Genomic DNA, 14,793 nt, shown 5'->3' on the forward strand with positions numbered 1-14,793 from the left:
TCAGCAGACATACCCAAAAGAGATACATAGAGTGGGGTCCTGACTCCTGCCGTGACTAACTGCTGTTGAAATAACTGCAGCGTCTCTACGCTTAGCTTCGTGATGCTTTGCTGCAGGGATGTGCGTGCCTGACTCCACACGCGTGCACCCCTTAAGATGCTGCTAAATTTACAGGACTGAGAAAAGGATCAGCTGAGAGGGATTGTGGGACCTGATGGGGGATAAATTAGCAATTGGCCAACACCCCGGGTGAGGTTACATGATCAAAGGCACTGAGCCTGGCCACAACCATATGCTCTAACACCTTGCACACAATATCTCCTGTGACCCCAGCATGGATGTACAGCAGCAAGTATTTAATACAATACAACAAATGAATTTAGCAAACGTTCAGCAGGCACAGTAAAGGAATTGTTACACGGGGATAGGCAGCAGTTGACAGGAAGCAGAGATTGTACCATTAAAGAGAATGTTGCAGGATGATAGGCAGCAGTTGACAGGAAGCAGAGATTGTACCATTAAAGGGAATGTTGCAGGATGATAGGCATCAGTTGACAGGAAGCAGAGATTGTACCATTAAAGGGAATGTTGCAGGATGATAGGCATCAGTTGACAGGAAGCAGACATTGTACCATTGTACCATGCTCTTTTGTTTATACTAATAAAGTTCAGTCCTGTGGCAGCTCTTGCCCAGAGAGGAGTGCACATCTGACCCTGTGTCCAATGTCTTCTATGTATGAAATTATCAGGTCAGGGGCAAGCAATCACTAAGAGCTCACCTTAAGAGATCATCCCAATAGTTCTATCTCCTCATATGTTCCCTTCTTATCTCCAGTAGTTGTATGTACACAGGATCCTTTATTATATTACATCGTCATCATCTTCTCTTTCAGGTCCCTACAATATCAGATCCTCTCGGTGGAGATTTTCTATATAAGAGAATTCTCCTCATTGACCCATCAAGGATGAATAGAGACAGGGACAAGATGGTGGAGAAGATATTACACCTCGCCATAGAGATCCTCTTCCGGCTTACTGGAGAGGTGAGAGATTCTGATGATGTCACATTACATCATTCTTATCTATGGGAATAACAGATGGACAGAACTGGAGAGGTGAGGACTCTGGAAATGTCTGTAGGGAGATTTATTAATGTGTCTCTCCATAACCAGGATTACACAGTAGTGAAGAAGACCTCTAGTGAGCGCTGTCAGACCCCTGTGTCTGAGGGATGGGGAAGACCCCAGAGACCAATCACAAGGCCTCCTCATTACCCCTTGATATATGAGGACATCGAAGACCAGGAGATCCTAGAACTCGCCTACAAGATGATTGAGCTGCTGACTGGAGAGGTGACACTGCTGGGAATGCTGGGAAATTATACAGTAACGCTATGAAGGGTTCGGGGTGATGATGGTATCATTGTATGCTTCAGGTTCCTATAAAGTGTCAGGATGTCGCTGTCTATTTCTCCATGGAGGAGTGGGAGTATTTAGAAGGACACAAAGATCTGTATAAGGACATCATGATGGAGGTTCCCTGGCCTCTCACATCACCAGGTAATAGATAGGACTAAATACACAGGGCCTATAATTATCTGTATGTAAAGAATGAATTCGAATTCAGTCCCTGTATGTGTTTCCTTCAGTTCTATCCAGTAAGAGGACAACACCAGAGAGATGTCCCCGTCCTCTTCTACCTCAGGACTGCAAACAAGAAGATCCCAGTGTTTCTCAGGATCATCAGGTAGATGGAGAGAAGGTGTCATGAGATCTCCCCTATGATGTGTAGACGGCTGTGAAGGTCTTGTGCTCAGTCTTGTTTTATCCACCAGTATTATATGTTTTATTCTTGTGTAATGAGAACAGTGGAGATGACAGGATTAGAGCTGATCATAGATGTGACTTCTCCATCTGTCTGTGACTTGTACAATATTTGTTTCAGGGTGAAGATCTGACCCATATTAATACTACAGAGACATATGTGAGGGGTGATGAAGAGGAGATTCCTACAGATGATTACCCAGGTGAGTAGTAATCACTAAATGTAGAGAAGTCAGAGATTCTTCTCAGTCTCTTGATGTGGCTGTTTTTCCGGTGATGTAGTCCGGCTGTAAGATATCAAGCAGGAACGCGGTATGCAGTGACGGACGGGAAGCAGAGCAAGGGTTAACAGGTTTATTTACAGGGGAAACACTCCACGCAGGGAGGTAAAGAGTTAAATGGTGTAAGTGGCAAAACTGAAGTACGACAGTACAAGTACCGACAATATGGGAACACGGGTTACAGGAAGTCCAAACACTGCAGCTCCTGCTGTGTAATCTATAGCGCTGACAACGGCGAGCGCAGTGTCCTTTATTAATGGGGTTCAGCAAACAACAATACCCCGTCTTCTGGTGACAGTGGTTGGTCTCCGGTACCTTCCACTGCCCCTAGTCCATAAACTGTAGATGCATCCAAGATTATGGGCCACGGTTCTGTCTAAGCCAGTCGTGTCTCCTGTACTACTCTCCTGACAGCCACGGTAATACCGGTCACGGTCTTGTACAAGCCCAGCGTGGCTCGGTAGGTGTTTAATGGCCCAGTCAGGGTGCGAAGGTCTGTACTCTCCCCGGTCACTCTTATGGGGCACATGTGTAGTACTCACGGACACGGAGACCGGACTCTCACCGCACGTCTCTCTCTCCCTGGTCCCCGCTGTTGGCAGCGGGCGACGACAGGCACTGGCTTGTACGCTGCTGGTGCTCTCAGGGCAGGGTACTTCTCTGTCTGGCTGCTGCACAGCTGGATCAGCTCCGCTCCATCTGCACGGCTCGGCTGGGGGTATACGGCTCGCCTCCGCATGGCTCTGCTCTGCATGCTACGGGGGCTCCTTCTATATGGCCCGTCACCACACCGGTACACTCGGATGGGGGAAGTAGAGCACGCTGCTCACTTCTCTGCATGTCGCTCTGCACACTCCTCTCTGCGCTGCCCCCACACTCCTCTCTGCCGGCGCCAGACTACTCTGTTTCGCGCACTACTAATTTTATGCCTCTGCTCCTGCGCTCCCTTTTCTGGCTCTCTCCGCCCTTCTCCTTCCCCAGGAAGGTCCTCCTTGCTCAGGCTTCCCCCCAGACAGCAGGGGAAGGTCCGCCCACACTAAGGCTTCCCCCCCAATCACAGGATGCAGCCTTTCTATTTCCGGACCCGGCATGCAGGTACCCGCGGTCTGGTCTACCTCCTTACACAGCCATATTACAGTCATGTGGACACAACGCTGCCACTAGACCACTGCTTGCTCCTCTTACTTATTTGTGTAGTACTCACACTACATCTTCTCTTTCTAATGGTTCGCTAGGTATGATATGTTTGATTGCAGTATAACTGGTCTTTTTCCCACTTGTGAGTCTGCAAATGACTAGAGGTCTTTATAAAAAAGTCTCTAAAGTGTCTGCAAATGTGTGACTTCTAAATTTAAGACATTTTCGCTTTGGACCATGTTAAAATGGCTAAGATGTAGTCATGAAACTCAGCTGACAGACAATATTGGCTCCTACGCAGGCCCGACATCAATACCCTGCACACCCGGGCAAGTATTGGGGCCCTGAGCAAGCAGGGAGCCCACTAGTCGTTGGGTAAACCAGAATGCTATGGGGCCCATTAGCCGGGGGAGGGGGTGCCAACGCCCACGTACTTTAACCTGTTTGAAATAGACAACTCTCCAAATCCCCTGCTGGCTGCAGGCCCCATCTCTTCCATGCCTAATGATTCTGACATCTCAGCGTGATCACTACAGTGCGTCCTCTGCACTGAGCAGTGCAGAGAGCCAGAATAGGCTCAAGATACTGGAGCTAAGGAGACCGGATCTGCAGCCAATGGGGAAAGAGGAGTGGTAGGTATTTATTTATTTTTTATGTATGGAGCATTATATGGGGCCCATTTGTATGGAGCATTATATGGGGCCCAATCTGTATGCAATATTATACAGTGGGTATGGAAAGTGTTCAGACCCCTTTAAATTTTTCACTTTGTTTCATTGCAGCCAATTGGAAAATTCAAAAAAGTTCATTTTTGTTCTCATTAATGTACACTCTGCACCCCATCTTGACTGAAACCCCCCCTGAAATGTAGTAATTTTTGCAAATTTATTAAAAAAGAAAAACTGAAATATCATATGGTCATAAGTATTCAGACCCTTTGCTCAGTATTGAGTAGAAGCACCCTTTTGGGCTAGTACAGCCATGAGTCTTCTTGGGAATGATGCAACACGTTTTTCACACCTGGATTTGAAGATCCTCACCAGTTCTGTCAGGTTGGATGGTGAACGTTGGTGGACAGCTATTTTCAGGTCTCTCCGGAGATGCTCAATTGGGTTTAGGTGAGGGCTCTGGCTGGGCCAGTCAAGAATGGTTACAGAGTTGTTCTGAAGCCACTCCTTTGTTATTTTAACTGCTTGCTTAGGGTGATTGTCTTGATAGAAGCTGAACCTTCGGCCAAGTCTGAGGTCCAGAGCACTGTGGAAGAGGTTTTCATCCAAGATATCTCTGTACTTGGCTGCATTCATGTTTCCTTCAATGACAACCAGTTGTCCTGTCCCTGCAGCTGAAAAACACCCCCATAGCATGATGCTGCCACCACCACGTTTCATTGTTGGTATTGTATTGGGCAGGTGATGACCAGTGCCTGGATTTCTCCACACATAACACTTAGAATTATCACCAAAAAGGTCTATCTTTGTCTCATCAGACCAGAGAATCTTATTTCTCATAGTCTGCGAGTCCTTCATGTGTATTTTAGCAAACTCTATACGGGTTTCATATATCTTGCACTGAGGAGAGGCTTCCATCGGGCCACTCTGCCATAAAGTCCCAACTGGTGGAGGGCTGCAGTTATAGTTGACTTTGTGGAACTTTCTCCCATCTCCCTACTGCATCTCTGGAGCTCAGCCACATTGGTCTTGGGGTTCTTCTTCTTTACCTCTCTCATCAAGGCTCTTCTCCCATGATTGCTCAGTTTGGCTGGACGGCCAGGTCTAAGAAGACTTCTGGTGGTCCCAAACTTTTTCCATTTAAGGATTATGGAGGCCACTGTGCTTTTAGGAACGTTGAGTACTTTAGAAATTCTGTTGTAACCTTGGACAGATCTGTGCCTTGCCACAATTATGTCTCTGAGCTCCTTGGCCAGTTCCTTTGACCTCATGATTCTCATTTGGTCTGACATGCACTGTGAGGTCTTATATAGACAGGTGCCTTTCCAAATCAAGTGCGATTAGTTTAATTAAACACAGCTGGACACCAATGAAGGAGTAGAACCATCTCAAGGAGGATCACAAGGTAAATGGACAGCATGTGACTTAAATATGTGTGTCTGAGCAAAGGGTCTGAATACTTATGACCATGTGATATCAGTTTTTCTTTTTTAATACATTTTCAAAAATTTCTACATTTCTGTTTTTTTTTTTTCAGTCAAGATGGGGTGCAGCGTGTACATTAATGTGAAAAAAATTTACTTTTTGGAATTTACCAAATGGCTGCAATGAAACAAAAATGAAACAAAAAGTGAGAAATTTAAAGGGGTCTGAATACTTTCCGTACCGGTACACTGTATGAGGCCCATTCTTCTGTATGGAGCAATATCTTGCAGCGCTGGAGTCCAGGATTCAAATCCCACCCAGGACAATATCTGCAAGGAGTTTGTATGTTCTCCCCGTGTGTCATACTGATAGGGAATATAGATTGTGAGCCCGATTGGGGACAGCGATGATAATGTGTGCAAACTGCGGAATATGTTAGCGCTATATATATATATATATATATATATATATATATATATATATATATATATATATATATATATATATATATATATATAGGGCCCATTCTTCTGTATGGTGATATGGTGCCCATTATTTTGTATGAAGTGCTATATGGTGCAAATTATATTGTATTGGGCAATATATTGGGCTTATTATTCTGTATGGAGCACCATGTGGTGCCCATAATACTGAATACAGGACTATGTGGTGCCCAAAATACTGTATGGAGGACTATACTGTCCGGTCTAAAATGAAAACTTTTGAATCCCCCAGGGCATGCACTGTGCACTGTGGGTATTCACCGGTTTCTGAGCTGTTGTAGAATTTACATTAGATCTCACTCATGTAATGTAAGAAGTAAGTGAAATCATTGGCATTGTACTATGCCTATATTTCTCTGCCGTATCTGTGCATCATGCATCATGGTATGTGTTAAAAAGACCCATTGAGACTCTTTCGCCCAGGACCCATGAAAACCTGGAGCCGGCCTTGCTCCTATGTTACTTTGGATTAACAAGAGCCACCATGTCACATACTCTAATTACTTCAGAAATGTTTCACGACTAGTTTCTAAATCCTTTACAATAAATACTGTCAAGTGGCCAACATACTCTGGTTTATCCCAGACCTGGGCAAAGTGCGGCCCGCAGGCCACATCTGGCCCTCTGGCTGTCTCAGTCCGGCCAGCGGACCAAGACTGTGGTGCCCACCTTCTCGCTGTTTCTATCTATGGCTCTGCGCTGCGCAACTGACTTGTTTGGTGGAGGAGGGGCCTCCAGCCACTTTCTCCACCAATCAGAGTGTGAAATAGCTGATGCAATGACGTAATTTCATCGCGTCAACTGTGTATTCTGGAGAGTCAGCGCACCGGAGGCAGGGAGAGAAGGAGAGGGCCAGGGAACAAGTCCGAGGTGAGTATGTGGTGGTCTTTTTTCTCATGTGTATGGGCTGTTTGGGTGGGCATGGGGAGGCTAAGGGGGTGACATGGTGCTGCACATGGGGGGTGACATGCTGCGGCACATGGGAGGTGACATGGTGATGCACATGGGGGGGTGACATGGTGCTGCACATGGGGGAGGTGACATGGTGTTGCACATGGGGGGTGACGACATGATGCTGCATATGGGGCAACATGCTGAACATGAGGAGGCTGTGTGGGGCTCATGCCGCATATGGGGAGGCTATGTGGGGCTTATTCTCCATATCAGGGGCTGTTGGGAGCTCAAACGATACACAGAAGGGGCTGTGCTGGGGTTCAAACGATATATACGGGGATGTCAGCAGATTTAATATGTAATTAATTTTATTAAGTGATACAATTAATAAAATTATCAATAATATAATAATTATATTGATATTAACCCCTTAATCCCATATGACGTACTATCCCGTCCCAGGGACGGGATACTACATCATAGGCGATCGCCGCCGGGTGCCAGCTGATTATTACGGCTGACATCCGGCACTATGTGCTAGGAGCAGTCACGAACCGCTCCCGACACATTAACCCCTGAAACACTGCGATCAAACATGATCGCAGCGGTCCAGTGGCATAGGGAAGCATCGCGCAGGGAGGGGGCTCCCTGCGTGTTTCCCTGAGACCCTCGGAACAACGCAATGTGATCGCGTTGGTCAGAGGGTCTCCTACGTCCTCCCTGCAGGCCCCGGATCCAAAATGGCCTCAGGGCTCCTTCCGGGTCCTACAGGGAGTTGGCTTGCAAGTGCCTGCTCAGAGCAGGCGCCGGCAAGTCTGGAGCACTGCCTGTCAGATCTCTGATCTGACACAGTGATTTGCAAAGTGTCAGATCAGCGATCTGACACTATACTATTGATCTGACCCTATACTATGATGCCCCACATTGGGACAAAGTAAAAAAAAATATATATTTACATGTGTAAAAAAAAAATCCTAAATAATGAAAAAAAAATATTGTTCCAATAAATACATTTCTTTATCTAAATAAAAAAACAATAAAAGTACAAATATTTAGTATCGCCGCGTCCGTAATGACCCGACCTATAAGACTGTCCCACTAGTTAACCCCTTCAGTGAACACCGTAAAAAAAAACAAAAAAACAACCCTTTATTATCATACAGCCGAACAAAAGTGGAATAACACGCGATCAAATAGACGGATATAAATAACCATGGTACGTCATCTAGTCCCGCAAAAAAATGAGCCGCCATACAGCATCATCAGCAAAAAAAATAAAAAAGTTATAGTCCTCAGAGTAAAGCGATGCAAAATAATAATTTTTTTTATATAAAATAGTTTTTATCGTATAAAAGCGCCAAAACATAAAAAATGGTATAAATGAGGTATTGCTGTGATCGTACTGACCCGAAGAATAAAACGGCTTTATCAATTTTATCAAATGTGGAACAGTATAAACGGCCCCCCCCCCTAAAAAAAAATAAATAAATTCATGAGTAGCTGGTTTTCAGTCATTCTGCCTCAAAAAAATCTGAATAAAAAGCAATCAAAAAATGACACGTGCCCGAAAATGGTACCAATAAAAATGTCAACTCGTCCCGCAAAAAGCAAGACCTCGCAATATTTTTTGCAATAAAAAGCGTCTTTTAGTGTGTGACAGCTGCCAATCATAAAAATCCGCTAAAAAACACGCTATAAAAGTAAATCAAACCCCCCTTCATCACCCCCTTAGTTAGGGAAATATAATAAAATTTATAAAATGTATTTCCATTTTCCCATTAGGGTTCAGGTTTGGGCTAAAGTTAGTGTTAGGGTAGGGGCTAAAGTTTGGGTTAGGGCTACAGTTAGGGTTGGGGCTACAGTTAGGGTTAGGGCTACAGTTAGGGTTGGGGCTACAGTTAGGGTTAGGGTTGGAGTCCCGGAAATATTACTACTACTGTCTGCCAATCAGCAGGGTCACACACTCTAAGGCTATGGATTCTTTAGAGCATACAAGGTTCAAACGTATTAAAGTTTTAAGCTTTAATAGAAAAGGTACAGTGCTTCAGTAAAAGAAAAAATATGAAAATAAATAGTGACATACAAATATGCAAAACAGTTATAAAAATATAGGGAGAAACTTTACAGAAATATCTAAACTTTGCAGTCCGGCATTCTGCTCCCTGAGGGGGGGGATGAATATGGAGTGGCTCACATCAGCTTGGCTGCCTCTCGATCTCTGAACACCTTTTTATGTGTAAAGGCCTAATTTATAGAGTCAACCTGGAGGTCAAATTTGTAGACCAGACTTTCAGGTTAATTTTCTAATCCTTTGTTTATGACTGGATCCTGGCTATTTTACCAATGAATACATTATTTTTCTTTGAACCTATTTGTGTGACCTTTCTCATAGTAAATAGTGTCATGCTGCAATTGGCGTGTCTGTTTAAAAGAGTGTGAAATGTTTCCACTTGAGTGTGTTCAGGAAATCCCCCCTGAGGTGAGACTAGGAAGACTGTCTTTTTCTCAGGATAACATAGGTCATGACCTTTGTAAAGACCTGCTGCCTACAACAGATGCTAAGTTATTGCTGGTCACCATCCATACATATACATATCCCACTACACCTCCGTCCTTATGAACATACATGGGGATTGACTTACAGGTCAGCTCCCGAGCGTGTACATGGTTCCCCCCACCTTGGCGAGATGAGCCATCTGCATTGACATGATCGATTCCTTTCTTATGTTGAATGGTAAAATCATATTGCTGTAATATTTAATATGTAAGGCTCCATCCAAGGCTTAATCTATCTCATCTCCCTCAGTCCAGCATTCAACCTCTGTCCTATGCTGCAATGGGAGTGTAATTCACACCCCGACACAGTCCACACACCCCTCTTCATACACGCTGCCACCACTCACCGAACACCCGGGCCATGGGCAAGGCAGGGCTGACCCCTTCAATCACGGTTATAGACAGTCTTTCCTGGTATGATATCGGCAGCGCTTACCATTACTGGGCACACCAGAGTCACCTCTGCCCCAGTGTCTCTGAGACCAATGGTGACTTTATTGCCAACAGTGAAAGATTGACAGTTCTCATTAGTCCTCGCATCAGAGGGTCCATTTTTGGCTTACCTCCCTTCCAGCTGAATCCCGATGGCTTCCCCACCTCAGGCATCCTGTTAGCCACATAACAGTCAGCAATCTTTGCCTCCTGATCTGCAGTTTGTGACTCTCGATCACACACAAATTGTCGTACATCCGTGGGGCACATATGAAGAAATTGATCCTTGACCAGAAGATCCGTTAAGTCCTCAAAACTGTTATCAGAAAGTCCCCTGATCCATTGGTGGAACGTGGTCCTCAAGGTGCTCACGAAATCCGCATAGCTGTCAGTTGATCCACGTTGTAGGTTCTGGAACTTTCTCTGATACACTTCTGGGGTTAGGTTGTATTTCCTGATCAGGGCCTCTTTTGTGACCTCATAGTTCCCATCTAGATCTGGTGGGAGGCCAGCAAAAACTTCCAGGGCTTTGCCTTTCAACCCTGGGGTTAGATACTGTGCCTACTGCTCACTGGGTAGATGGTATTGCCTGCAGGTTTTTCAAATCCCCGAAGAAAAGTATCTAAGTCCATATTCTTCTCAATCACAGGGAAGTTTTCCAGATGTGGTTTCCTTGGATTTATGTCCTGGAAGGGGGTCAGCTGCGGGATGTTACCTCTTTCTATTTGAGCCTTCTGAAGCTTGAAAGTTCTCTCCTCCCGGCGTCCTGCAGCCTCTCTCCCAGCCTAGCGTTCTGCAGCCTATAGGTCATGACCTTTGTGAAGACCTGCAGCCTAGAACAGATGCTAAGTTACTGCTGGTCATTCATCCATACATATACATATTCCACTACAGTATGCTTCTTCTCATTGTAGTTTTTTTGTGTGTTTATGATGAAAATATCTGAAATTTGCAAGATATTAGCAATGATCAAATATTACATTTTCATGTCCTTACATATATTTATTAACTATTTTGTTTAATATGACTAACATTTACCATATTTTACTTAAGCCCATGGGAGTGGAGAGGAGCGAATATTCATTCTCTTTAATAACGGGCTTATGTCATCGCCCAGCCGCTGCAGGGCCAGTGGTTGCGGCTAACAGTGTGCCCGCTATTAAACAGCTATTGCCTGCTATTAAACAGGATGAATATTCACAGCGTGGGGAGCATTGAGTATTCCGTCAGCTTATCTCGGCGTGTGAGGGAGCAAGGCAGTGACGTCATGCACTGATACAAGTTAAAACCAGCTGCTGACATCAGTACAGGATGCAGTGCTGCGAGGCAGAGGAAGAAAGGTGAGTGGAATAATTTTTTTTTTAATATGTGCACCATGATGGAGGCCATGTTTACCAGGATGGGGAAGAGGGGACCAAGTATGCCAGGATGGGGATGGTGGCCATGTATACCAGGATGGGGAAGATGGGACCAAGTATACCAGGATGGGGATGGTGGCCTTTTATACCAGGATGGGGTTGATAACCATGTATACCAGGATGGTGAAGAGGTGACCAAGTATACTAGGATGGGGATGGTGTCAATGTATACCAGGATGGGGTTGAGCGGACCAAGTATACCAGGATGGGGATGGTGGCCATGTATACCAGGATAGGGTTGAGGGGACCAAGTATACCAGGATGGGGATGGTGGCCATGTATACCAGGATGGGGTTGAGGGGACCAAGTATACCAGGATGGGGATGGTGGCTATGTATACCAGGATGGGGATGAGCGGACCAAGTATACCAGGATGGGGATGGTGGCCATGTATACCAGGATAGGGTTGAGGGGACCAAGTATACCAGGATGGGGATGGTGGCCATGTATACCAGGATGGGGTGGAGGGGACCAAGTATACCAGGATGGGGATGGTGGCCATGTATACCAGGATGGGGTTGAGGGGACCAAGTATACCAGGATGAGGATGGTGGCCATGTATACCAGGATGGGGTTGAGGAGACCAAGTATACCAGGATGGGGATGTTGGCCATGTATACCAGGAAGGGGCAGAGGGGGTCAAGTATACCAGCATTATGGAAAAAGTCAATGCAAAAAAACAATGCTTTATCATTATACCGCCGAACAGAAAGTGGAATAACACGCAATCAAAAGGACGGATATAAATAAACATGGTACCGCTGAAACCGTCATCTTGTCCCACAAAAAACAAGCCCCCATACAGCTCTACCAGCAAAAAAATAAAAAAGTTATAGCTCTTAGAATAAAGGGATTCAAAAATAATTTTTTTTTTTATATAAAATTATTTTTATTGTATAAAAGCGTGAAAAGATAAAAAAAAAAATATAAATGAGGTATTGCTGTAATCGTACTGACCCGAAGAATAAAATTGCCTTATCAATTTTACCACACGTGAAACCGTATTTATTTACAGCGCAGGAGCTGCAGATGAATACTCTCATGAGCCACTCCTGCTGTCACTGTTATTAGCAGCAGCATGGGTAGGATGATGGAAGTAGTAGTCTCATCAACAGCCGCCTGTTGTCTCTTTTATTACTTAAATGTAACTCTCATCATTCTCCCCTGCTCGCTCTGATTGCTGGTAGAGCTGGGAAGAATGAGGAGAGCCGTGTTCAGCACCCGGTGCCGGGGAACAGCGTTTATTGTAACGTTTCTTCCCCGGCGCTGATGTGTGTCACATGGATGACATCTATGTGTGTTATGTGTATGCACGTGTGCGGGACGTAAAAACAGACATGTCAGCATGCACTCACGTGCACAGACCCATTCACTTGAATAGGCAAATAGCTCTCTGTTCTTCCCGAGTCTCTCCACATGGCTAAGTAACACTGTACAGCCATATATGGGGTATTGCCACGTTCAGTAGAAATTGTGGGACAAATTTTGTTGCCATTTTTACCCACTTCTTGTGTGAAAATGTAAAATCATTCGTTAAGGCTAGTTTCACACTAGCGTTAACTGCATTACGTCGCAAATCCGTTTTTTGGCCGAAAAAACGGATGCGTCAAAAAAGTGAAAAACGGTGACAAACGTATGCCACGCATCCAGCATTTCGACGGATCCGTCGCAAATCCGCTAAACGTTTCCGTCGAAAATACTGGATGCGTTGCATACGTTGTATCCGTTTTACCATCCGTTGTATCCGTTTTTCCGACGGATCCGTTTTTAAAAGGGGAGGCTCCCAAAATTTGATTGGCTACTGGAAAATTTGAAAAACTATATAGTACTGTATTTACAGCCCATCTTTGTGGGTTTTAGTTTTGTGGCAGCGATGGAAGGTGTTCTTGGGAGGATTGCTAGTTTGGTTACCGACGTTATCTTTGAGACAAATCGCCTGGATATCATAGTGCGGGAGAAGGAGGCGGCAGCGGAAAGGCGTAGGATGCTTCTGCAGCAACGGAGACGAAGACGAATGTGGATTCATCCTATTAATCAACTACGGATGACCCGGGGTGTCCAGTCCACTCTGTACCTGGAGTTGCGGCACAATCCACACAAATTCCACAACTATGTGCGGATGAGGATGGAACATTTCGATTTTTTGCTTGCAAAACTGGAGGATGTCATCCGAAGACAGGATACAAGGATGAGGCTTGCCATCACACCGGCGGAGCGGCTGATGGTGACCCTGCGGTAAGCCTCTTTTTTTTATTTCATTGCTGATATTGAATGTTATATTACATGCTGCAGATAATACTGCGCTGACATATTGCGCACTATTTTCTGCAGCATGTAGTTTGGGTTTTCTTGGCGGACATTCCACTGCTTTATTTAAATGTCATTGCTGCTATTGAATGTTAGATAACAGACTGCAGAAAATACTGCGCTGAAAAATTGCGTTGCATGTTCTGCAGTTTTTTTTGTTTTTTTTGGGGGTTTTTTGGGTTTGATGACATGCAACTGCTTTTTTTCTGTCATTGGTCATTTTGAATGTTATATTACATGCTGCAGACAATACTGCGCTGACATATTGCGCACTATTTTCTGCAGCATGTAGTTTGGGTTTTCTTGGCGGACATTCCACTGTTTTTTAACACCGGTTTCATGCTGGTTTCATTGGGTGTCCTGTCCTTAAAAAAAAAATTAACAGTGCCATATTAAAAATTGTTTGTCTGTGCAATATTTTCTAACATTTTTAAATTTTTTTTTTATACAGTTTCCTAGCTACGGGTGAATCTATGACTTCGCTCCATTATCAGTTCAGGCTGGGCATTTCAACTATCTCTGGAATAGTGAAGGACACATGTCGGGCTGTTTGGACCACTTTGCAACCAGAGTATATCCCCCAACCATCCATGGAAATCTGGTTGCGAAGTGCAGAAGATTTTCAGCAAATTTGCAATTTCCCTAATTGTGTGGGTGCAGTTGACGGGAAACATATAAGGATTGCGAAACCGGCAGGAACAGGATCGGAGTATTATAATTATAAGAAGTATTTCTCCATCGTCCTTATGGCTATTGCAGACGCCAACTGCAGGTTCCTTGCCGTGGACATTGGAGCGTATGGACGGTCCAACGATTCGCAAGTGTTTAAAAACTCTCCGATGGGTCGTTGCCTTTATGGAGAGAGCTACGATTTTCCGCCAGCCAGACCACTGCCAGGAACAAATGACCCAGCCCTGGAATATGTCTTTGTAGGTGATGAAGCCTTTCAACTGTCGCTGCACCTACTGAAACCGTACAGTAGCCGGAACTTAAACCATACCAAGCGGGTCTTTAATTACCGGCTTACTAGAGCACGAAGAGTAGTGGAGTGTTCCTTTGGCATATTGACGGCGAAGTGGCGAGTTCTGCTGACGGCTATCAAGCTGAAAACAACAACTATAGACGAGGTAGTTAAAGCCTGTGTGGTGCTCCACAACTTTGTCCTGTCAAAGGAGCCCGTTTCTTTGGATGATGAAGAGTTGGAGACCACCTTGTGGGACTACCGCAGCAGCTCGTTTCGCTCTACAAGTTCAGTTACAAGGATGAGGGACCAGTTTGCCGATTATTTTGTCTCACCTGTCGGGCGGATCCCGTGGCAAGACATGATTGTGTAACCTGTTTCCCATGTG

At 44.9% G+C, this 14,793-nt stretch overlaps 1 protein-coding gene across 3 annotated transcripts in view; it reads left to right on the forward strand.

The window, feature by feature from the left end:
- Positions 1-799: 799 nt before the first annotated feature.
- Positions 800-14,793, forward strand: part of LOC143767470 (uncharacterized) — a 31,169-nt gene continuing 17,175 nt past the window's right edge. For 2 of the 3 annotated variants that reach the window (XM_077255839.1, XM_077255840.1), the window contains exons 1-5: positions 800-1,043; positions 1,173-1,352; positions 1,436-1,559; positions 1,649-1,746; positions 1,945-2,026. In XM_077255839.1, the coding sequence (XP_077111954.1) occupies positions 843-1,043; positions 1,173-1,352; positions 1,436-1,559; positions 1,649-1,746; positions 1,945-2,026 (685 nt within the window). In that variant the 5' untranslated portion in view covers positions 800-842. The remainder of the gene's footprint in view (positions 1,044-1,172; positions 1,353-1,435; positions 1,560-1,648; positions 1,747-1,944; positions 2,027-14,793) is intronic. The other variant, XM_077255841.1, reaches the window with a different exon arrangement.

The sequence above is a fragment of the Ranitomeya variabilis genome, chromosome 4 (assembly GCF_051348905.1).
Source record: "Ranitomeya variabilis isolate aRanVar5 chromosome 4, aRanVar5.hap1, whole genome shotgun sequence".
NCBI lineage: Eukaryota > Metazoa > Chordata > Amphibia > Anura > Dendrobatidae > Ranitomeya > Ranitomeya variabilis.